Source organism: Petromyzon marinus, chromosome 26 (genome assembly GCF_048934315.1).
Source record: "Petromyzon marinus isolate PM22_M1 ecotype Great Lakes invasive population chromosome 26, UKy_Petmar_22M1.pri1.0, whole genome shotgun sequence".
In the NCBI taxonomy this organism is placed as follows: Eukaryota; Metazoa; Chordata; class Hyperoartia; order Petromyzontiformes; family Petromyzontidae; genus Petromyzon; species Petromyzon marinus.
In genome coordinates, this window is record NC_133692.1 from 8,366,144 (window position 1) to 8,390,350 (window position 24,207).

The window sequence follows — 24,207 nt, forward strand, 5'->3', positions numbered from 1 at the left end:
ATAAGAAGGATTAAAAGTCTAACTAACACCAAGGGGCTAAGTATATAACATTGAATAAATATCGAATATTAAATAGCTTTAAGATATAATTTTAAAATAAAAAATACAAATAGGTTAACATGGTTAATATCGGCAAGGTGTCATTATGTAGATAAAATGTTAAAATCAGTGTAAGCCCTTGGCCTTGTTTAACAGGCCAGCAGCAGATGGGAAGAAACTGTTTTTTATGGCGTGTGGTTTTGGTCCTGATGGACCGAAGCCTTCTGCCGGAGGGGAATAGCTAAAACAGAGAGTGTACAGGGTGGGAGGAATCGGCCACAATCTTCCTCGCTCGCCTCATGGTCCTTGTCGTGTGCAGGTCCTCGAGGGTTGGTAGATTGCAGGCAATTACCTTCTCAGCAGTGTGGATGATACGCTGCAGTCTGCTCTTGTCCTTGGCAGTGGCAGCAGCGTACCAGACGGTTATGGAGGAGGTGAGGATGGATTCAATGATCGCTGTATAGAATTGCAGCATCATTGTCTTTGGCAGGTTGAATTTCTTCAGCTGCAATAGAAAGTACATCCTCTGTTGAGCTCTCTTGGTGAGGGAGCTGATTTTCAGTTCCCACTTGAGGTCCCGGGAGAGAATAGTGCCCAGGAAGCGGAAGGACTCTACAATTTTGACTGGGGAGTCTAACAGGGTGATGGGGGTGAGTGGGGCTGTATTCTTCCTGAAGTCCACAACCATCTCAACTGTCTTTAGAGCATTTAGCTCTAAAGACATTTAGCTCTGGGCAGTCTTGAGTGTATGGGCAGTGCTGTTCAATGTGCAGGAGAAGTTGATTCCAGTAGAGGGGTGCAAGGAGGGAGGACAGAAGCTAGATTGGGCACAGGGAGATGGAGGGATAGAGAGAGATGGAGAAGATTGGGAATGAAGAGGACGATCGGGATTATGGGAGTAGATTAGAGAGGGGGATATATCTTCTTTACTCTTTTCAACAGCCACACTGCAGGTGAAAACACTTCACTCTCTGCTCCTTTCCTCCCACTGCGAGATTTTGCAATTCCCTCGCATCGTCTTTTATTCCCAAGTTCTGATGACCTTGCCGAATTCAAAAAATATTATGAAGTCCCATCTGTTACACCTTAACGAATGCTGTTTGTTGCTGACTAATTTGGCGTTTTGGATCTTTAGACCTGTGCTCAGCAACCATGACAACAAATAATAATAATAATAATCAACCGATGGGCCCATTGACCAGTGCAGGAATGAATGGGTTTCAATTAAACAGTCGGAGAAATAACCCAATTGTTTGATGTTTTTGTACCAAATATTATTTCAGAAATAAATAAAATGTCTCTATCCCCACAGTCAAGCAAACTATGTTATATTTACAATCTCGTCGACATAATGGGCAAGTGGTGAGAACTTTTAAAAATATCAATAATGACGGTAACATATGACCCAACATTTGATGAACAATTAAACAGCGGTGACACGACAGTGTGATAATGAGATGTTCCAATTTGTTGATTTGTATTTTTGGAGAAACTCGGACATAGGTTCATTATTCAATTAGCGGCTGCTACGGAGTGTATTTTGCCTACTCTTCCATACTGGCCGGATATCTTTGATAAGGTGGGTATAACCAGACTTCATCCCACCACACTTGGATCTTGTGATCGGACTCTCTGGTGTACCTATTTATACTGCTGGGAGGACGGCGGTGGAGAGATGTAAAACAAATAACGTGCACCATTATTTAAACTGGCACACCAGAAGATCAAATAGGAACAGCGGCCTCTGGATCCCAATCTCGAGGCTATAAATAATGCACCCTCTCGTACAGACAGCTGCACTGCATTATATGCATTCCTAGGTCAGACCCCCCCCCCCCTCAAGTATGATGTCACAAAGCTCTGCCCCCCCCCAAAAAAATATAAAACATGCTTCAAATCGCTTTAAACTATTGTCATTGTAGTGCGTATTTAATGTGCCGCTGCACTCTGATGTTGTACGAGGAAACGTTTATTAAAAAGTCGATTCAATTAAGAACGTGTTGTCTATATTCTCGGTTCTTTCGGTATTATTATTGTATTGTTTCCCTTCTACGTGACTTTACCGAAAGAACCAAGAATATGAATCCCTGCAGTCACGAAAGCTTTAACTCAAAATTTAACGTGTTGTCTATATTTATTGAAAGTTGCGCATTTTGATGTGACATCACATTTCTCAAACTACCCCCCCCCTCTCGTCACACATCGTCACAAATGTCTAACCCCCCCTCCCCCCCCAGGTGCGTGACATAATTCATGGATGGCCTCTAAGGAATATTTGTGTAATTGTATTTTGCCACTTCAGCAGCGAGGTCACTAGCTCACGGCGGTGTTGACCCTCACATCTTATAATACCACAATCTTTGGGTTCCCAATTGCATTGTGATCACTGCGGGGAGCCAGAGACGGGGGGCAGGCACGGATGGGGTCAGCAGTGGCCGTGGATTCTGCTCCGAGACAAGGCCCGCCTGGAAAATCGCCATCGGTCGCATTTGGCGATACCGAGGGGCCCGGCCATCGTGTGTCGATTTAAATCGTGGCGTTTTGGTTTTTAGCTCATGAGTGATTCTGCTGCGTAGGTGTTGACCGCCGTGCTTTAATGGCCCTTTGATTTGTCGTTAGGTTGTACCGCGCGTTGTTGGGATGACGTCTGACTTTTCGCTCCACGTGGTGAGAGCTCATTCAGCTCCAAGTACGTGCAGTGGTACATCTACGTTTCTATCAGAACGAAACGTCAAACATCATGTCAAACAACATACGTTACAACCAGAAAATACATCAGTGCGGCAAGGTGAAGGCATGGACCATATAAGTACAGTACAACAATGGATTTGGCTGCTCTGCCCACCACGTAGCACAAAGCCTACCACGGTGGTCACCCATCCAAGTGCTAACCAGGCTCTACACTACTCAAATTCTGAGAATTGATGAAAATGAGGGCATTTCGGGTAATTTAATTGTCAGAAGCTGTCTCTTAATAGGTTTACTTTTTTATTGTTTTCATACGTGGCTTGGCGGTTAATCCATATTTAATACAAGTGCATTATCTCTCTCATGTGACAACGGTGGAACGGCAGGAAAAGCCCGCTCAACAAAACTAATGGGGGGAGCAAGTCTCACACCTCGTCAAATATATCACAAATATAACGTAGCGTTATTATTTATAGGTGGAAGTGAGGAGTCATCCTGAAGTCAAATTAGTCCTGGACTCTTGTCAATATTCATAGAAAGTCAATAACAACGGCATTAAATATTTCATTCATGGCTTCAGAAATGTGTAAATTCCATTATGGAAAGAGGTTACTGGGTTACAGCCATCAATGTGTTATAACATCTCCTATTTTCTCTTGCAGTGATCGTATTAATCATTACAGCACCTTGGTAAATTCACTGTTGGATGAAGGTCCCCACACCATTCAAATCATGGGGATTGTTTGGCCATACTTCACCACGCTGGTCAGTGTGTGTTGGTGAAGCGGGTGGGGGGTGTTAGGGGTAGTCATTTATGAGTAAAATACAGTACTTAAAGGGTGTCCAACACAAGTACCATCCATTAATCATAACACTATGTAACACAATTTTTGTTCCTGGCTACTAAGTGATATTTCGTAGTTGTGTCTACTTAAAAAAAGTATACAAAATGGCTATTATTCCCCACAAACTTTGCTTTTATGAAAAGGACAGTGATATTTTTAAATTTAACTATTTTCAATGAGAAAACGGGCAAATTTGTGTCTATTCGTTCACATAAAGTCAGAAAAAAACATCAATCAAAATTTACATGCATTTATAGTAATACAAAAATGACGACAAAAGATTTAGAAGTGAGTGGTTCATCTTCTTGGTTCTTTCGGTAAAGTCACGTAGAATGGAAATATTTCATTATGTTTTATTTTTACTATTTAATTTCCATTCTACGTGACTTTACCGAAAGAATCAAGAAGATGAATGCCTGCAGTCACGAAAGCTTGAAATCGAAAAAAAGTGAGTGGTTTTTCGAGATTTACGATTATACTGCAAATCACTTTCACGAATCTGCGGACTCCTTATCTACAGCTCTGATAAATTGTTTCATAAGGCCCAATTTGATGTGCAGTGGTGGCATCAGCACCTTCCGGGGGTCCACCAGTGGCTCCCACTTGACGTTGTTCCTCCCCACAGAGAACTCGGTCCGCTGTGGCCAGTCCCACCTGTGGTAGTGCGCCTTGGTGTCCCTGCTGTCCCAAAGGCAAAGATAGCAGGGATACTTGGTAAAACCGCCTTGGAGACCCATCAGGAATGCCATCATTTTGAAGTCTCCGATTACCTCCCAGCTGTACTCATCATACTTCAAGGCGCCCAGCAAGGTCTTGATGCTGTTGTAATCCTCTTTGAGGTGCACAGAGTGAGCCAGGGATGAAGACGGGTACTTGTTACCATTATGGAGCAGCACGGCTTTGAGGCTCCTGGATGAGCTGTCAATGAAGAGGCGCCACTCATTCTGGTTACAGGCGATTCCGATTGCCTCGAACAGACTGGTCACATTGTGGCAGAAGCAGATCCCATCTTGACGGGTGAAGAAGCTGCAAAAAGGTTGGTGACGCTTCCTCTGAACTCCCACTTGCACACTTGCATCCACAAGTTCCACTGCTTGAGACTAGACGTCAAAAGCTCAACATTGGACTTGATGAGACCAAGATCTCTAATTAAGTCGTTCAGGTCTTTTTGGTTGGGGTAGTATGGGTTTCCCTCCTCAGCTCCACCACTGAAATTGTCATCTGGACCTACAACGTCTTCCTCGCTCTCTGACTTGCTGCTCTCGTCTAAAGACGGCTGCTCTCTCTCCGGAGGAGTGAGTACGGGAAGCTCATGGCAGTGTGATAGCAGGTGATACGTGATAGCAGGTTCATTCTTGCCAGTCAGACGTTTGGAAGGGTCCACCATGCAGAAGTAGCAGTTGCTTGAGTGGTCAGTGGGTTCCCGCCAAATTCTTGGGATTGCGAACTTCACAGCTCTCTTTTCCCCTCTGAACCATCCTACAAAAATACATTTATTTCACCCATGACTAATGTGTAAGAGATTCTCACAATATTTTTCATATATGATATATTTTTTCAATAACGTTGAAAATTGTAAAACATTTTAAAATTAAAAAACTTTAACAATTTAAAAAAAATTACAACGTAAAATTCCGAGCAACAATTGTCCATCTTACCTTCCAGAGTTGTTTTGCATTGCTCGCAGGTGAAATGAGGTGCCCAAGGTTTGTCTTTATCCCCGACAGGCATGCCAAAATATGCCTTGTAGGCCTCACACATCTTAGCAGATGCTTCCACAGAGTGACTTTTTCGGTCTTGTCTTGATAAATTGGCCACAGACATAGCAAAATGCGTCTGCCGGATGCTTTCAGCCTCTTGATGCCATCTCAGAAAAATGCAGATATGTATCCACTTAGGCAGCTGGAACTAAACTGAACTGGTGGGCTTAAGGCCCTGTATTTATCCTAGTGTATATACTCCTGGAACGTTCTAGAATGTTCTAGAAGTTACTCCAAGTTTACTCAGCACTGAATCTATCTGGAATGTTCTGGAAAATAGGTAGATTTCAAAATATCACTGTCCTGGTCACATAAGCAAAGTTTGTGGGGAATAACAGCCATTTTCTGTACTTTTGAGGCATAATCAAATGGGAAATAACACTAACTACCTAGGAACTAAAAAATGTTGTTACATAGTGTAGTCAGCCCATGATAGATGCCCTACTATATGAAGGCCTCCCCAAGCTGTTTCCATCCCTCACAGTTGTGTGACAATCCACCTCGCGAGCGCCTGCGCACGAGGAGTCGATTTTATTGCCCCATCTCCTTGGTGGACGTCCTCTCGGACGCTTTCCACTCCTTGGCCACCGCTCCGTCACTATTCTTGACCATCAGCCATGGTCTGGCCATGATCGTGTCCTGCCCACGTCCACTTTCTCCTTGTAACAGTTTCAATGATGATGTATTTGACCTGTGCATGTTCTCCAATCTACACGTCCCTCTTTCACTTGCAATATCCACCTCTCAAAGTGCTTACTTTTCAACGCTGTCTGCCAGGAGAGAACATTTCAACAAAATGGCACCCTTGCCAGGGATAGTAAAATATGCCACTCACTCTTCGTGTGCAAACTTTGGAAGTGTAGATCCACGTGCACCGAGCATTCCAGATGTAATTACTGGCGAAACGTCGTGCTCAGATTGTAAATGGTGTGGCTTTGCTCTCCAACACACCGATGTGCTGTACGAGTAACGAATCGGTATGTTCTGTTTACATGACAAACCTTACTAATTGGCAGGTCGGGTGGTGGCGGGATTAACGACACATTTATATATTTTCGCGATCTAACCCAAAAAACCTCTATTATGGAGCATTCCAAACTGGCAGAACGCCACCAGGGATGGCAGAACGCTCTGTGCATAACACCATATGGCATGACACTTTGCCAGGCCCTCCGTGACCATTGAAATTTGATGATTCGTCGCAGTAACCGTTTTGCCATAGTCCACAATGTTGACGCAAAGAGCGTTGCTGAAATTAGTTGTCCCTCATATGAGAGCACAAGCGTGTGTATAAACATACAGAATGTACCGATCGGCCTCATTGTACACAATGAATAGAGATGTGCAATTATTAATGCCACATTGCCTAATGCATTACAATATCACACCCCCAATAATAGTGAAAATATTTGTAAAAGACTTACGTTATTTCCTGCTCAAAAAATCATAAGCCAGTGGTGTGAGTTCCACATTTACAGTGAGGGAAAAAAGTATTTGATCCCCTGCTGATTTTGTACGTTTGCCCACTGACAAAGAAATGATCAGTCTATAATTTTAATGATAGGTTTATGTGAACAGTGAGAGACACAATAACAACAAAAAAATCCAGAAAAACCCATGTCAAAAATGTTATAAATTGATTTGCATTTTAATTAGGGAAATAAGTATTTGACCTCCTCTCAATCAGAAAGATTTCTGGCTCCCAGGTGTCTTTTATACAGGTAACCATCTGAGATTAGGAGCACACTGTTAAATGGAGTGCTCCTAATCTCAGCTTGTTACCTGTATAAAAGACACCTGTCCACAGAAGCAATCAATCAGATTCCAAACTCTCCACAATGGCCAAGACCAAAGAGTTCTCCAAGGATGTCAGGGACAAGATTGTAGACCTACACAAGGCTGGAATGGGCCACAAGACCATTGCCAAGCAGCTTGGTGAGAAGGTGACAAGTTGGTGCGATTATTCGCAAATGCAAGAAACACAAAAGAACTGTCAATCTCCCTCGGCCTGGGGCTCCATGCAAGATCTCACCTCGTGGAGTTGCAATGATCATGAGAACGGTGAGGAATCAGCCCAGAACTACACGGGAGGATCTTGTGAATGATCTCAAGGCAGCTGGGACCATAATCACCATGAAAACCATTGGTAACACACTACGCCGTGAAGGACTGAAATCCTGCAGCGCCCGCAAGGTCCCCCTGCTCAAGAAAGCACATATACATGCCCGTCTGAAGTTTGCCAATTAACATCTGAATGATTCAGAGGACAACTGGGTGAAAGTGTTGTGGTCAGATGAGACCAAAATGGAGCTCTTTGGCATCAACTCAACTCGCCGTGTTTGGAGGAGGAGGAATGCTGCCTATGACCCCAAGAACACCATCCCCACGGTCAAACATGGAGGTGGAAACCTTATGCTTGGGGGTGTTTTTCTGCTAAGGGGAGAAGACAACTTCACCGTATCAAAGGGACGATGGACGGGGCCATGTACCGTAAAATATTGGGTGAGAACCTCCTTCCCTCAGCCAGGGCATTGAAAATGGGTCGTGGATGGGTATTCCAGCATGACAATGACCCAAAACACACGGCCAAGGCAACAAAGGAGTGGCTCAAGAAGAAGCACATTAAGGTCCTGGAGTGGCCTAGCCAGTCTCCAGACCTTAATCCCAAGGAAAATCTTTGGAGGGAGCTGAAGGTTCGAGTTGCCAATCGTCAGCCTCGAAACTTTAATGACTTGGAGAAGATCTGCAAAGAGGAGTGGGACAAAATCCCTCCTGAGATGTGTGCAAACCTGGTGGCCAACTACAAGAAACGTCTGACCTCTGTGATTGCCAACAAGGGTTTTGCCACCAAGTACTAAGTCATGTTTTGCAGAGGGGTCAAATACTTATTTCCCTCATTAAAATGCAAATCAATTTATAACATTTTTGACATGTGCTTTTCTGGATTTTTTGTTGTTTTTCTGTCTCTCACTGTTCAAATAAACCTACCATTTAAATTAAAGACTGATCATATCTTTGTCAGTGGGCAAACGTACAAAATCAGCAGGGGATCAAATACTTTTTTCCCTCACTGTATATGGGCAAGGGTGAGTCTCTCCATAGGACAACCACTGTGGACTTCCCCACAAAGTGTTATTCATTTAATCAAACCCAGGGGGATGATGGGCTGAGTCAATTCCCAGCCAGGACTTGAATTCGTAACCCTTACCGACTACGAGCCACTGGCTCTCCTGCTGACCACCTGGCCGTGAGACACACGGGACTCTCTTAAATGTCCGTGCGATGCGAGTCGCCAAAGCAACACCATTTGCATACATCCCCGTTACATTTGTTCAGCGGAAGCCACGGGGCCACCCTCTCACCCCTGCTCAGCTCAACACAAAGGGAACATGGCAGCAGTCGTCGCTGCAATTACCTCGGTTTGTCCTGCACACCAGCGCGTACAGACTTCCTTTCGCCAAGTGTACCGGCGTAGTGTATGTGTGTTTTTTTTTCTTTCAGGTGCACTCAATTTACCACTCGGAACACCTGTTTGATAACAACGTTCCCCGCCCTAATGCTTGGAAAGCTCGCTAAACAATCAGAATACCCGGAAAGCCCTCGCGAAAGGGTATAATATCCCTGGTTCGCAGCGAGATGGATGTCGCGCGAGCGCTGCCACGTGTGGATGGATGTGGGGGCACCAAGAACGACCGCCGCCATCACCATCATAACCAATCATTGGCCATCATCTCGCCCACAGCTAACAATAATCAGTTCAGTATCAGTTTATTGATTAGGTATAGCCCTGTGAGCCATGCGGCTCTTGACTTGGGTGCAACCGCAACAAACAAAAACATGAGCAAGAAAACATCTTAAAGTGACTACGCGCAACAGAAAAATCCAGGAAATAACAGCAAAGTCTTCCAGAAAAAAACACCGTACATCAACGCTGTGTGTAAAAGTCCCAGTGGGATGCAAGTCAAACAATAACAACTATAAGACAATTTTTATTAAAGTTATCAGTCTAACTCTATGAACCCGCCGACCCGAGTTTGCTTCCCGGCCATGGCCAATATTTAGTGCAGAGGGATATCAGAACTGTTCCTGGGCTCTTTCCTCTCTCCACAGATCCTCATTGACCAGCGTGATGAAGTGTTGTCAAAACGCCCCCAAGGCCAACATGGTGTGGGCAGGCCCTCTCATAACATTGGTGAATTGAGTGTCTGGAATTATTACTGGAAGAATGAAAATGACTGCAGCTATGTGCAATAGGGAGGTAGTCAATCAGTCGTAAGGTGTGGACACAATCAGCTATGTTTAAAGTGCATAACAATAGTTTGAATGTTTAAAGGCATCGGCCTGAAAGCACGGTCATATCTAAATGACTGCTTTAAATTAACACGTTTATTATTGTGGGGAGACGTGGGAAAACCGTGATGCTGATGATGATTATCGTGGATGTCAAGGGTCAGGGCGCAATGGTAAACTTGAGAAAAATAAGTAACGATAATGTCCCTCTGCATGGTTTATTTAATTTAACACGTTGGTCTGCATGATTCATACAGCCCGAATGGGTATACGACTTGACTGACTGTAAAAACATTTCAATTATTCTGCCGGGGGAAAAAATTGCCAGTAATAGCCACATTGCATTTTGTTAATTGCCAAGCACCCAATTTTAATTTCAAAACGTATCGTTAATAGCAAGCGGATTGGAAATGTGAGCGTTTGTGAGTTTGTGCCGAGACTTGCTCTGCTCATAATAAAGGTTTTTGGGTTAGATCGCGTTATTTATAAATGTGTCGTAACCCTCCACCACCCGACACGGCCAAACAGTAAAAAAATGTGTCACGTTTACAAAGGACAAATAGTTCACTACTTTAGCCCACCGGCGTGTTGAAGAGTGAATCAACATCATTTAAAATTTGAGTACGACGTTTCGCTGGTAATTACATCCAGCTTCATCGGGCAATTCTCCAGAATGGTAAAGCCCTCGCTTGCTCCCGGTCTTAAATAGAGCAGCAGGGTAACTGTTTGGCCGTGTCGGGTGGTGGAGGGTTACGACACATTTCTAAATAACGCGATCCAACCCAAAAACCTTTATTATGAATAATATTGGTCGCGAAAGCCTACGTGTTAAACTGACTTGCTCTGTTGCCGGCGAATATGTTCATTTGAAGCCCTGCGTGGCAGTCCTCTACGTGTGCAGTGGCGGAGGGCATCGTGCCTCCGGACTTAATTATCGGTAGCGTACAATTGAGAAGAAGAAGAAGAAGAACGGGCCGTGGGGTTTGTCCCACTAAATTAGCGGACCCCCCCCCCCCCCCCGAAAAAAACATCCCGCATGTTTTGTATATTAACCTCACGCTGCTCAGCTCATAACACATTTTACAGAACATCGCCGTACCTGAAAGTGCTATTAAAAAAAAAATATTATAAAAACGACTGCTAGCAGCAGCAAACATTAAATGAACGTGCAATTACCTGTACCACACATGAACACGTACGCCAGCTGAAAATGTCACTCGAAATACCATATGACCTTAACACACACGTCACGCCACACACACGCACGCGAGACTCTTGTTTTCTGTGTTTCAAGACTAATGGCAGTAATGTCTTAATCTGATGCCTCATTTATGGCTGTGAGTTGCAGCTCGTGACTGACTGGCTGGCCTGCTTGCTAGCTTGTTCGCTCAGTGTGTGCCTGTAATAATGACCGCGTGTGACACTGATGTCTCTTATTAATACCGACGAGACGAGCGACGCGACCATGGAGAGCAAACAGGCCTCTTATTTTCCCCGCGTGTTTGCTCCTCGCTGCAAGCGACTCCAGCGAACGTGGAACCCTGGAAATTTACAGCATGTGCCCTCCTTAATCTCTCTGTATTTCTTTGACGATGGGGAGGTCACGCAGGTTTTATTATTAATCTCTAGCCCAGGAGTCCGCTTCCCGTCAGTACCTGCCACCTTGTCGAAGGGCTTCCAGGCATCACTTGTCACGGATAAAGTGGACAATTCTCCTGCCCGCCCATTAGCCTACCGATGTTTCATTTCTTCACTTCTTCAGCGAGCGCGGTTGACAAAATCGCATGATTTTTTTCTTCTTCATATATCGTGAGCATCGCGTCAGCCAGAATAAGTTGGACACAGTGCTACGCTCAAGGTTGGAGTGGGTGGCGGAGGGGGGGGCGCTGTCCAAGACGCTAATGCGCCCTGACAAGCATTCCGCGATTAAATTTCTAAACGTGGAATGGCATTGTTACGGACGTGCTTGGAGTCGGAACCAAAGGGATGCCTTGTGTCCGCGTCCTATTTTGCCCACAGCGCTGTCTTACTCCCCGAAGAGCTCATTAAACTTCGCAACGTGTCGCGCGCCTCGCCCCACCCCCTGTTGATTGCCCTGCCGTGCTGAAGGGTGATTTCCGGAGCATCTAAAACATGAGCGAGGATTAACCCCCCCCCACCCCCTTCGCGAGGAATCGCTGGACCCCTTGGCATCACCGGCGTGGCGAATGGGAAAGCACGGGAGAGAAAGATATTTGATGATGTGCAGAGAATTCCACCGTGAACCTCCCCGTGCCGCCTCCTCCTTACAACGTTAAATGCGATTTTATCATTTTCCTCTGTTTATTAACGTTGGTTGCAACCGTGATGCAATGGTTAGCCATACTGAATTGCAAATCAAGAGGTCGCAGGTTCAACATCCTGGCACAAAAGTTGAAGCAATGGTGCAAGTTTCTTAAAATCCCCCCGTTCCTCCCACCTCAATACACCCAGTATTGTATTAATTGTTACACCACAGTTAGTTAACCTGCAGGTCGCGTGTAGTGAAGTAAAGTGTGGATACTTCCACCTTTTTTCCAAGATGTCTGGCCAGCGTCTAGGGGGGCTTTCTAGAGGTTTTGCGAGTGGAGGCTCTTCTGCCAGCATTGGTGGTGATGGTGGTGGTGAACAAGCAATTGCACTTTTTTTTAGACTGGGAATAGAACCATTACTGTAGTTGCTCGGCTGCTGAAAAGCGGGCAGCTGAACCCCACCTGAGATTCAAAGACTGCATGTGCATGTGGATGCCGTTTTCAGGCCACGCTCAAACAATAAAAAGCAATTCGTACGCCGCCACAAGTTTAGTGCTGGAGGCAGTAAATACAACGGTGCATTTTATGGCATAATTAATAAGGTATAAAACGTGCAATAAATCATGCAAATCATGCAATGCAACGGTTTGTTGGAGGCCCACGCAGCCCATCATCTATGCTATGCAAAAACTATACATGTGTAATGAGCGACTTCCGACACACGTCTAGTAGAAGGCTTCTTATTTATTAAGAGCGCACAGGGCGATACACAAGGCTGTCCAAACACGCAGCCCATCTCCGTCCTGCGTAGCTACACTGAATGGTCGACGAGCGGAGGAGCGGAGCTGCTCTTGCAGAAGAACAGCCACGTGGTCGAAGACGAGGAGACGCCGCCGGCAGCGACACAACCAGGACCCAGACCCCACGCTAGCAGCCCCAAACCCAGGGTTCGGTGCTCCTTAACAGGTCCCTGCAGGGTGGGCTGGTAGGAACATTGGAATTTTGCGCAATTTTATGACATTGTTACGTAAAATTGTGCAAATTGAGAGCGTCTTCCCACCTTTTTGCCCTCAAAATCGTTGAGGGTTCTTCGGACAAATTAACCTCTGTAGAGGAATGGAATGGTGAAATCCTTATTGACTGAAATCTGCTCATTTTGGAGCAATGTATCATAAAATCGTTAAGGGCTGGGCCGAAAAATGACAACAATTGCATTTTAAAATGAGGAATTGTTTCCCGGCATACGGTAGTATGGGGCTTTTGAAAGGGGACGGACGGACGGATGGACACATTAATCTATTGCAGGCTGGTACACTCAGTTTACAACTTCGTTCCTACCAGTAAAACCCAGGGTTCTGTGCTCCTTATATCTATCTGCCTGGCGTGGCCAAGCTCCACCTCTGGCCACGCGCCCTTTCCAGAACCTTCGGGTTGGTCCCCGGAGCTTCTCGACTGACTCCGCCCTTGACCTTTACCCAGATACGCACCTTCATAATGCATTACATAATGCATTATGTAATGCATTATGTAATGCATTATGTAATTCATTATGTAATGCAGCTCTAGCCGTAATTACCCCTACAAAGCCGGCAAGTGTCACCCCTGTCATTACACATGCAAAATGCGACTTTACCTGCCATAGAGTTTGTGGCCGAGCAAATGCATTTGGCACCACTTAAAGCGGCACCACTTAAAGCGGCACGACTTTTGTTGTACCAACGCATTATGATTGACAACAGTTGTTCAATCTACTGCTACGTGAAGGCCTCCCTACAACGAGACAGCCATTGGGGTTGTTTGTGCCATGATTCAGCATGCTGGTCAGTGTGGGTGGAGAAGGAGGGCAGAGGGGGCATGACCCATTTCAGATATCACTCGCCACTGATGTTAGCCGTGACTGAGAATCGAAGCCAGCTCATCCGGTTCACAGCGCAGGCTGCTAATGACTGTACCAACAGTTGGCGCAGTTTATTTTTCTATGTGGATTACAACCAAGTGAGAACCCACTGAGATGTAACAACAGAATAATTAACAATACAATCACACAAATCAAGGGGAGAAGTAAACCAACGCTTCTAGGAAATATATACTTTTGTATATAAATAAACGTTCTAAAAGCCATTTATGTACATAACTTTTCCAAACAAGTAGTGACGTAACTAAATGTTGCCACCCAGTACAACAGGGGTCACCAAACTACGGCCCGCGGGCCGAATCCGGCCCGCGACGTCAGTCCATCAGGCCCGCCGACGGTACTTGAATTTGGTTGATAAAACGTATGGAACACGAGACGTTGTGATACAATTTAAATTTAAATATGTTTAGAATACTAGGAGATCTTCACGCGTGCGGAGACCTCCTGACTGCTATGTGCCTTAAATGTACTATTTTAAATGTTAAATTATTGTATCTAGATTTTCTTGTTTATTGTAATGTTTGCTTATTTCGCGCCATCCCAAGTCCGTCCCCGGCTCGTGGTAGCTCCGCCTACGCTCTGTCGTTACCATGGTTTCCATGGCAACGTCATGGCAACACGTTACCATGGTTTCCATGGCAACGTCACGGCAACACGTTACCATGGTTTCCATTTCAACACACACAAACACGCATCTTTCTCGTCCCCAAGATTTCCCGGCTGTCAACACAGGTCCGACGCTCCAGAAATATTTACTTCTTTTTGCCTGTCATCCATTTTATAGGTATGTAACAAGGATTTATTTGTGTTGACAGTGATAGGTAAGTGAACTACAAGTGTGATTAGAGGTCATAAAGTAACAAACATAGAATAACAATGCCATCGAAGCCTCGTGTTATTACGAAAATATTATCCCCAGCTCAGAAAAATTCCCCGGTCAAGGTGTTAATCGAGCTGGTCTCTAGGCTGTTTATTTAGGCCCGCCCTATTTATATATTTTGTAAACCTTATTATGTGATATATTCTATTACCAAAGGTACCTATAAACTTTATATGTACCTTTGGTGAGCCGTAGCTTCACCAGTGACCCCTGAATCGTCTGCTTTTCTTGTGTTTCAATAGGAAACAATTCAATGTATTTTTCAATTTTCAGATCCCGTTTTCTTCACACTTCATCATGGCTACTAAGAAAAGAAAAGTGGACGCCGAGCGTCGCGTTTTCAATGAAGAATCTGTCACTCGTACAAGTTACAAAATAGTGCATAATATGGCAGAACGAGGAAAACCGTTTACTGATGGCAACTTCATCAAAGAGTGTATGATGGAAGCAGCAAATTACTTGTGTCCTGAGAAAGCCGATTTGTTTGGAAGTATCAGCCTTTCGGCAAGTTCAGTTGTGCGGAGAACAGAAGAACTTGGAGAGAACATAGTGCTACAGATACGCGAGAAAGCTAGGAACTTGTTGTGGTATTCTCTGGCGCTGGATGACTCTACTGATCTCCCGAGTACGTCACAACTTCTCGTGTTCATTCGTGGTGTCAATTTGGATTTTCGGATAACGGAAGAGTTGGCATCCGTTTGCAGCATGCATGGAACAACTGGAAAAGACATTTTCATGGAAGTGCAAAAAACTTCGCAAGACTATAACCTTCAGTGGAATCAGCTTCGAGGTGTTAGAGTTGATGGAGGAAAAAACACGGCTGGAGTGAGGAAGGGTCTGGTGGGGCAGATCAGGACTCAGTTGGAAGATTTGCAAATTCCGGGCGCTCTGTTCATACAATGCATCATTACATCAGCAAGCACTCTGTGGGAAAGACTTAGATATTTCTTGTGTACAGAAACCAGTCGTTTCTGCTGTGAACTTCATTCGGGGACATGCACTCAATCACCATCAGTTCCAGGCTTTTCTTGAAGAAATGGATTCTGATTTCTGTGACTTGCCTTATCACACAGCAGTGAGGTGGCTCAGCTGCGGTAAAGTCCTGTTTCATTTTTACAAGCTCCGAAACGAAATAGATGTTTTTCTCACTGAAAAAGATAGAGCTGATCCACATCTGTCAGATCCTACCTGACTGTCAAAGTTGTCATTTTTGAATCATCAAAGGATTTCGGAGAAAGCTGTCATTGTTTGAAGCACAACTGGAAGGAGAAAACGTCTCTCATTTTCACTGTTTCAAAGTTTTGCGCTACAATCGCTGAAGATGTCAACCTCGATTTTCCGAAAAAGATTATTCGTGACTTGAAGAAGCATTTTTTGAAGAGATTATCAGATCTTGACAGAATTGAGTGACATTCTTCTGTTCCAGAATCCGTTTGATTGTAACCTTGATGATGTGCCTGTTGAACTACAGTTGGAGCTCATTGATTTGCGAGCAAATGACTTGTTGAAAGAGAAGCACAGAGAAGGAAAACTTGTTGAATTTTACCGCTGCTTACCTGATGTTGAGTTTCCGAAACCTGAAGAAATTTGCCGCTGGTATGGCATCAGTGTTTGGAACAACTCATGTCTGTGAGCAAACATTTTCACAAATGAAGTATGTGAAGTCAACACATCGAACGAGATTGACTGATGAACATTTGAAAGCAATTCTCTTGATTGGATGCAGCAATTCCAAACCAAACATTGATGATATCTTGAAAGCCAAACGTCAGTTTCACAAATCTCACTAACCTTTTTTGCTACTTAGTTTGTGAGATTCGGATATGTGCACACTAGGTGTGATGTAACTATTTTTTTGCTAACGTCGCCTTCTTTGATAACTTTTTAGTAAATAAATATGTTGGTTGTCTTTGTTTTTTGTGCATTGCACGCCACTCACCCATGATTAACATGGAATGGTAAACTTAGTTTTTCGTCTTTTTTCCCCGAGCTTTCGTTCTGGCTTGCAAGTATTGAACATGATTATGCGGCCCGCGCTCGTCAATCTTTCAGTTATCCGGCCCACTGTGAAAAAAGTTTGGTGACCCCTGCAGTACAATATAACACTGAACCAGTGAAATATCTGCTGTGGTCTCATGGAGTCACGAAACTCTTTGGCAGGCATTACTTACAATTATTATTAGCTTGGAAACCCCACAATCTCTTGTGGGCCCTGTGCTTTCTGTGTGCGGCATGAGGCTGAAAGCGTCCACCTCGCGTGGCATTTTGGGGCAGTAGCGGCAGAGTTCGCGAGTGTGGGAGCGGTGCAACTGCGCCGTAGGGTGCAGGAAACTGGAGGGGGGCCAGTTGCCAGATAACGAAGATGTTGAAATTGGACATGAGGATGGACCCAATTGTATTCCTTGCTCTAGGAGCCCAGGGCCCCTGCCAACAACGCTCTGCCACTGAGTGTGCGAATCATTCGCCCCTGTCTGTCGCTGATGAGGCGACCGCTCGGGGTTGTGGCAACTGTCCACACGCGGCTTCAATTTGAGATTATTGTAAATCAGTTGAGGGATGACTCCAGCAGCCAGACCCACTCGGTAGATCTGTGGCACGCATTGACTAACGCGTGCACTCGTTGTCTGCAAGCCAGGTCCAATGTTATTCTTGCTTACACACGAAGAGCCTTTCTGGCACAAACCTGCCACTCAAAGCACCGTCACATTAATACAGACCCCCCCCCCACCCCTCCATTTGGCCTTAGCAGACTGTTGGGGCAAGCGCTGTTAGCCAGCACCTATGAAGGCCGACACGGCACAAGACGGGGTGGGTGGCCAGCACCACGCCCGGCCACCTTTGTCTCCCCAGTGCTGATGTTTATAGTACCAGGTACTAATTTGAGGCTCAGTCGACCTAGGGAAGGCCCAGGACTAGGTCAGACAATCGTTATCACTGGTGGTGGCCGTGAGCAGATTTCGAACCCGGGTCCCCGGGTTCGTAACACAACGTGCTCACCACTACACTACCGCTCCCCACATGTAATGCCCAAACATAAACATGTACAATTCTATACAATGAGACAAAACAAACTGCTCCTCGTTGTTTAACATGTGAAAATAAAATCAAGTTGCGGCTGTGAGTTAGTTGTTGTATGCAAGTGCAAAGAGATGTGTTGTTGTTGAATTGTGACTTGAATGTAGCGATGGAGTCAAGTGTGCAATTGCTTCGGGGAGGTTGTTCCAGAGGTGTGGTGCTGCAAATAAGAACGATCTGTCCAACCCCATGATGTGTGTGGTTGGCTGTTGATGATTGGAGTGATTGGGTTGAGGAGTGAAGTGATGTTGTTTTGCTTGATCTGTGCGGTTGCTGATGATGTAAGGTGAAATCTGGTTGTGGAATGCTTTGTATGTTAATAGGATTATTTTGAAGTGTATTATGTATTTGATTAGTTTCCAGTGTACGTTTTTTTATATATATAATTTGTGTAATTTGGTGTATTATGTATATAATTGCTAACCAGAGTACATTATTAGAGTTCAGAATCAGAAGTTTATTTTCCGAGTAAATCCCATTGGGCTAAGTAGCTCTCTTCAAGGGCATCAATCCATGGCAATTCGGTCGTCAGTAGGCCTTCCGAATATTTCAGTTGTCTTGGATCAGGCCGTGTTTGTGAATGCAACAGAAACAGTATGGACACACTCAGACAAGTTAGGAAGCATTGTGCTCACGATGGGTAACTTTCACATTGAGAAAATTGGTGGCCATTTTGAAAAATGTCATGAAGCTGGGAATCTGGAATGTCCACCACATGATTCCAAACAGTTCAGTACATCAGGCTAACTGAAAACAAGTTGCTTTAGTCCCTCAGTTTGGTAGTTAAATGTCGTCTGGCTTATGGGCTATGTCAATGCAAAGGTTATATGTATGATTTACAGCTATAATTCTATGTCAATTTCTGCTGATGAATCATAGATCACAGACGGGTTAATTAAACTAACATAATACAGATTTTTCGTCTGTTACCAATTGAGACATGAGACAGTGTGGTTTTTAGGCTCATAAATTGCTTTGAATGTCCTTGCATTATGCAATTCTACAACTAATTATTCTGCGAATCATGCAGAATGATTTTGCACCACAGCACTATATGTCTGAGCTGAGCATCATTTCATCCGTAGCTGTAGATTGAGTTCCAGAAAATATCACCGCCTCCCCAAGACACAAAGGGCTGGCTGGAGGGTTTGTAATGGGTGAGCCCCGGAAAAATGACGTGAAAAATTAAGGTCTGTGTATGAATCCGCTATTCACATTAAAATTCTATAATGCGTACCCTTCGAGATACCATACACGGACAAAAGCACAAAATAAATTAATATTTAATTAATTCCACTAAGAGCGCGTTTCTGTACCATTACAGAAGCTGGGATTCAAAAGGCGGCGCCACAGTATTCCGGCATGCACTCATAACATTTGTTTGGGCCCCGTGGTCTTGATTCCATTAGCCCTGAAACGTGCCGCGAGGGGCCCTAAACGTGGAACGCTCTGCACAAGGCCAGTCACCCACGTGGCTTACAGAGTAGTGCCATAGCTACCAAGTGTGTACTGGAGGTGGTGCAAATAGACCGGGGCCCATGGGCTGGAGGGATCCAGGTTGCTGAATTATGAAGATGATGGGACATTTCATAGGAGGGGGGGGGGGGGAGGTATTCATTTCACTCATAAGGTTTTTGGGTTAGATCGCGTAAGTATAAATGTGTCGTAACCCTCCACCACCCGACACAGCCAGTAAGGTTTGTCACGCAAACAAACGTGACAATTAGTTACTACTCCAGCCCACTGGTGAGTTGGAGAGTAAATCCAAAACATTTACAAGTACGACGTTTCGCTGGTAGTTACATGACTCCTGTCATCAGGACCCATGATATGCACCCTACGCCACTTTGACGAAGGCTAAATGTTGAGACGGAGAGCGATGATCGTGAAACATGGGCTATGCACGGGCAATGCTGCACGAGCCCCAAAAATGTGGGCTCAGGATGGAGGACTGGAGTTTTGCAAGCTTATGTAACAATGCATTGCATAACTTGGTTGTAATTATCAGTTCTATTTAGTTCAGTCTAAATTTACATACAAGGTGTCATGGACATATCTTTAAAAGTTGTTTGCAGTACAAACGTCGAGTGTGCATGAGATAAGGACATGGTTGGGCACATCATGCCCTTGTCACGCACTTCGAGAGCACTCGCAGCACTGCATTGCACTGCCAGCCACATGACACATTTAGAAACATTTTTGGGGGCCACTGCTGGTCAAACAGAGGGCTATTTTTTACCAAAACCCACCATTCGCCACGAAGTGATGGTGACATCACCACAGCCTGTGCCAGGCCAGGTGCACTTTGAGGCCCTGTAAAGTGTTGAAGGCTCACCGACAGGTCTCGGGACAGACCCAGGTGACATGGATTGGCTGACCGAGGTGACTGGTAGATGCACCAGCTGTACCCCCTACTGTGCCAACTTGCTATATTTTATCTGCCCGGCTCTCTGCTCGTTGTTGTGAGCGTCGCTCCTCTGCCCTCCGTTGTTGCTGGAAGGCGACTGCCTCTTAACTGCCCAGTAGCGTTCTTCACGAGCCTCCTCCAGAGGCCAATCTTAACACCGCACACACAAATACAAGCTCGTGTTCCACAAAGACTATCCATTTAGTCATATGGGCTGCTGGGGTCATTTTTTTAAATTATAGTTGCTGTGCGCAGACCCAAAATGCCAAGAAGCTAGACAATGTCGGCTATTTTAAGTTAATTATTTTTTTTGGCTGCTTTGGTGTCCAGGCTTTCATATTCATTCATAAGACAACTTCATTTAACACCTTCGTGAAAAAAAGTGGTCTGGTATGCAACGGATGACACCCTATACAGCCTTGAGGCATATGGAATAGCATAGCAACTATGGCATCTGGAAAAAACGTTACATCTTAATTTTCTAAATCCATTACTAGTTAGCCCTTATAAAGTCCCAAACCCTGTCAACGTGAGTTAGCCAAACACACTCATTTCCGTTATTTATACGTTGCTACATACACCTGACACCATACATCCATTTGTTAAAATAAATAACCTTTCACGACCTTTCAACACCTTCTTACATTCCCCTGGCCATCGCGTTACATTCCCATCCCTCATGGGCATAACACGCATCCGGATTCATTTGTAAGAACATGCTCCTGGTCGACAGCAAATTATTTTAGTCATTTGATGACAAATGACTTTAGCGGGACACCAATTTCACGTTTTTTTTTTTATTACCCGAGTATTAATCAGACGCTGTGTAACATCAAACCTGTATGCGACTGTGCCAGAGCACAATAACAACCAAAACACAACTGCATCCAGCCACCTGCTTCGCTGATTCGCCTGTGAATCCGAGTGAGACTAAAGTTCACCTTCCTGTATTGTGACGGAGACGGGTACACACACAATTCACACGTGGGCGCGTGCATGCAGGAGCACAGTGTTACGGTCAAACAACGTACAAGCACAGCAAAAGAAAAGTGCCTCTTAGCACTTTGTGCAAGGAAACCAGCCCATTTAGCAGGGCACATTATGAAAGGTGTTGGCACGTTATCGCAGGCTGGATAAAAAAAAAAGTGAGAACACACCGAGAAAAAAGTGGAGGTGCAGCCCTGCAATTGCTTACTCACGGCGGAACAGCTTCCACTAAAGGTAGCTTTAGACAGCCCAACTCTCCCACGCTGGCCAGACATAATGGATGAGGTGGGAGCACCCACACTTTACCCCACAGACATGCAACCTGCCGATACTGTGTACAAATTCATGCTGCTGGGGATTTAAGAAATTTGCCCCATCGTTTCAACTGCCACAACGGGAGATCAATGCGCAACCCATTACTCCACAGCAGCACCCATAATGAAAATATAGACTTCTCTACTTACGAACATTCGACTTAAGAACTTCCAGAGATACGAAGAAACCTGTCCATATGTCCAGTTTCCGGTTCAGAGTTAGAGTCGTAAGTTCAATCACCGCGCAATAGCGGCAGTGGCATCGACATCTGCAGATCAAGAAACAGTGGCATCCACATCTACAGATTATACAACTGTTAAAGCCATTCTCCGTGTTTAGTGTACACGCCGTACATGTTTGGAATCGACAGGAGTAAAGTTGGACTTATGAACAAGTCGACTTACAAACCTAACTCGTTCATAAATAGAGTCCCTGTAGTACATTACATTGTGGCTAAATATTTCTCCAGGTGCATTTCAAAATCCTCATTGATTTACCAATTGCATTCACAATTTACTGTTAGGGGCTGCTATGTATAATTACTTCAACTGTAATTTAAAATGTACCTTAATTGTGTGCACTGTGCAATATACATTCACATAAATATAAATTCCAGATAAAACAGGCGAGTAAATTACGCCGTGAAATCAATTCACACAGCTTGCAGTGATGGGCGATGTTATCGTATCATACTCCCCCCCCACCCCCGCTGTCAACTTCAGGAGCAGGCAATCTCAAAATTGGGATTTAAAAAATAAAGCAGCAACATGTGTAAAAGGTAGCCTTCTTCATAGCTTGATACCTGCTATGAGTAATAGAGCCAAGCCACTGTGCAATTTCACTCTTGAAGTACAACAAAAATGCTACCGCAGCACATTTTGAATAAGTGTTGGATATACAGCATTCCCCAGTCAGTGTTGGGGCCACTTGCTGCCACTTGACTTTAGTGAACACAGTGGTCACAGTGCCACAGAGTTTGTTGTGCAAGGCCCCTGGCAAGAAAAACAAATGTACAACCCTTATGTCAATACACTGATGGATAAGGGCCTCCCTGTGCCATGCATGTCAATGGGGTTGTCTAACCAAACTCCACCACGCTGGTAAACGTGGGTTGGTGAAGGCTCGCTCGAGCATAAATGCTGGAGCATCTTGGAATAAAATACAAAACGAAACATTCCTACGCTGCTGGCTGCTAACAAAGTAACCCTGCAGCAGTCTATAAACCCTGTTTTAGGCATGGTAGCCGTCCATCCAAGCACTATTCAGGATCAACCATGCCTAGCTTCCGGATCTGGCGCATTCCAGGTGATTTGGTCAGGAGTGATAAGTAAAAAAAAATACATATGAATGTTAAGTGGTTCAAAAACCAAAAAATATTTCGTGGAAATCACAATCAACGTACAGGATAGAGCGGCGAGTGTTAAGGTTTGCAATTTTGTAGGATCTATTAATACTTCAACAATACCTCTCCCCATGCTCTGAAAGAAGCATTGCTCTTTTAGCAAGAAATTTCAAGCAATATAAACACCCCATAGATCAGAGGTTGGCAATCGAAATAACGAGAAGAGGCATTTTTTCGAATTCAGTAAAGAATTTTGATTTAAAGCTTTCGTGAATGCAGGGATTCATATTCTTGGTTCTTTCGGTAAAGTCATTGTTTCCCTTCTACGTGACTTTATCGAAAGAACCAAGAATATTCAGTAAAGAACTCAATATTTCCAGAGCCGCAATGCATGTGAATACAAAACAGTCCTTAATAAATAAAGTCACGCAGCATCCTTAAAGAGCCGCATGCCACCCCGTCGCCGCAGGTTGCCGACCCCTGCCCGAGATGCTAGGAAGTCAAATTCGCATTTGGAGTGCCTATTACCTACTGGCTTTAGGTAAGAAATGTGAATTCAACCGGTGTACAGTGAAACAGGTTACTTATGAAGAGAGCACTAATTAAAGCCTGAATATAAAGTTCTCCCACGCGTGACGTAAGACCACAAACTTAAGCAATTAAGGATGCAGTCTTGAGTGCATCAGGCTTTTAAATGTTAGTGGCCCCACTTGACAAATTTTGCATATGTACCAACAACATAAACAACACTTTCCTTATAGAAAAAACATAAGCTCAATCTGTATATTATATTTACTCAAACGGGTATTCGCACATACACAGCATCCACTCTTAGACGTACAAATGTAAACACGCACTACATTTGCCAGCTTGTCCTCCTGCCATTGAACCAATGATGCCTTTGGCCCTGAAAGCAACGAAGCCAATACAGGCCAATCTCTCCGCACCATCACGTCTGCGTAAGCGGCACCTCCTCCAGGCCACCTTTGTGATAGCGGTAGCGTGCCAGATCCTTGCGGGTCACCAGCCCAATCACCTGTGCAATGCAAACACATGACCAGCACCCACTTACACACAAATGCAGATTAAAAGTGCCCATGAAAATGCACGGGCTAACGGTTAGACAATTGTACATATACTGCAGGCCTAAATACATAGAAGTTAACATAAATTTTCCACTGTAAAAACATTCACTTTCTAAATCCACTGCTGTATAAAGGCTTCCCCACGTGATGCGGGTTATTTTTAATACTTCACCACACTGGAACGTCAAGTACAGTACAACAATGTGGTTTGATGCACTGCCCTCCTCTGCCCACAATGCCGACAGCACCCGCTTTAAGCACAGCGGTCATTGTTCCAAAACACTATTAAGGCTCAACCCTGTTGAATGT

The 24,207-nt window shown here is 44.6% G+C and overlaps 1 protein-coding gene across 3 annotated transcripts in view; it reads right to left on the reverse strand.

Moving 5' to 3' along the window:
• Positions 1 to 12,618: 12,618 nt before the first annotated feature.
• The window catches only part of CLCN7 (chloride voltage-gated channel 7), a 39,641-nt gene continuing 28,052 nt past the window's right edge, over positions 12,619 to 24,207 (reverse strand). For all 3 annotated transcript variants that reach the window (XM_032960876.2, XM_032960874.2, XM_032960875.2), the window contains one exon: positions 12,619 to 23,849. In XM_032960876.2, coding sequence (XP_032816767.1) covers positions 23,763 to 23,849 — 87 coding nt within the window. In that variant the 3' untranslated portion in view covers positions 12,619 to 23,762. The remainder of the gene's footprint in view (positions 23,850 to 24,207) is intronic.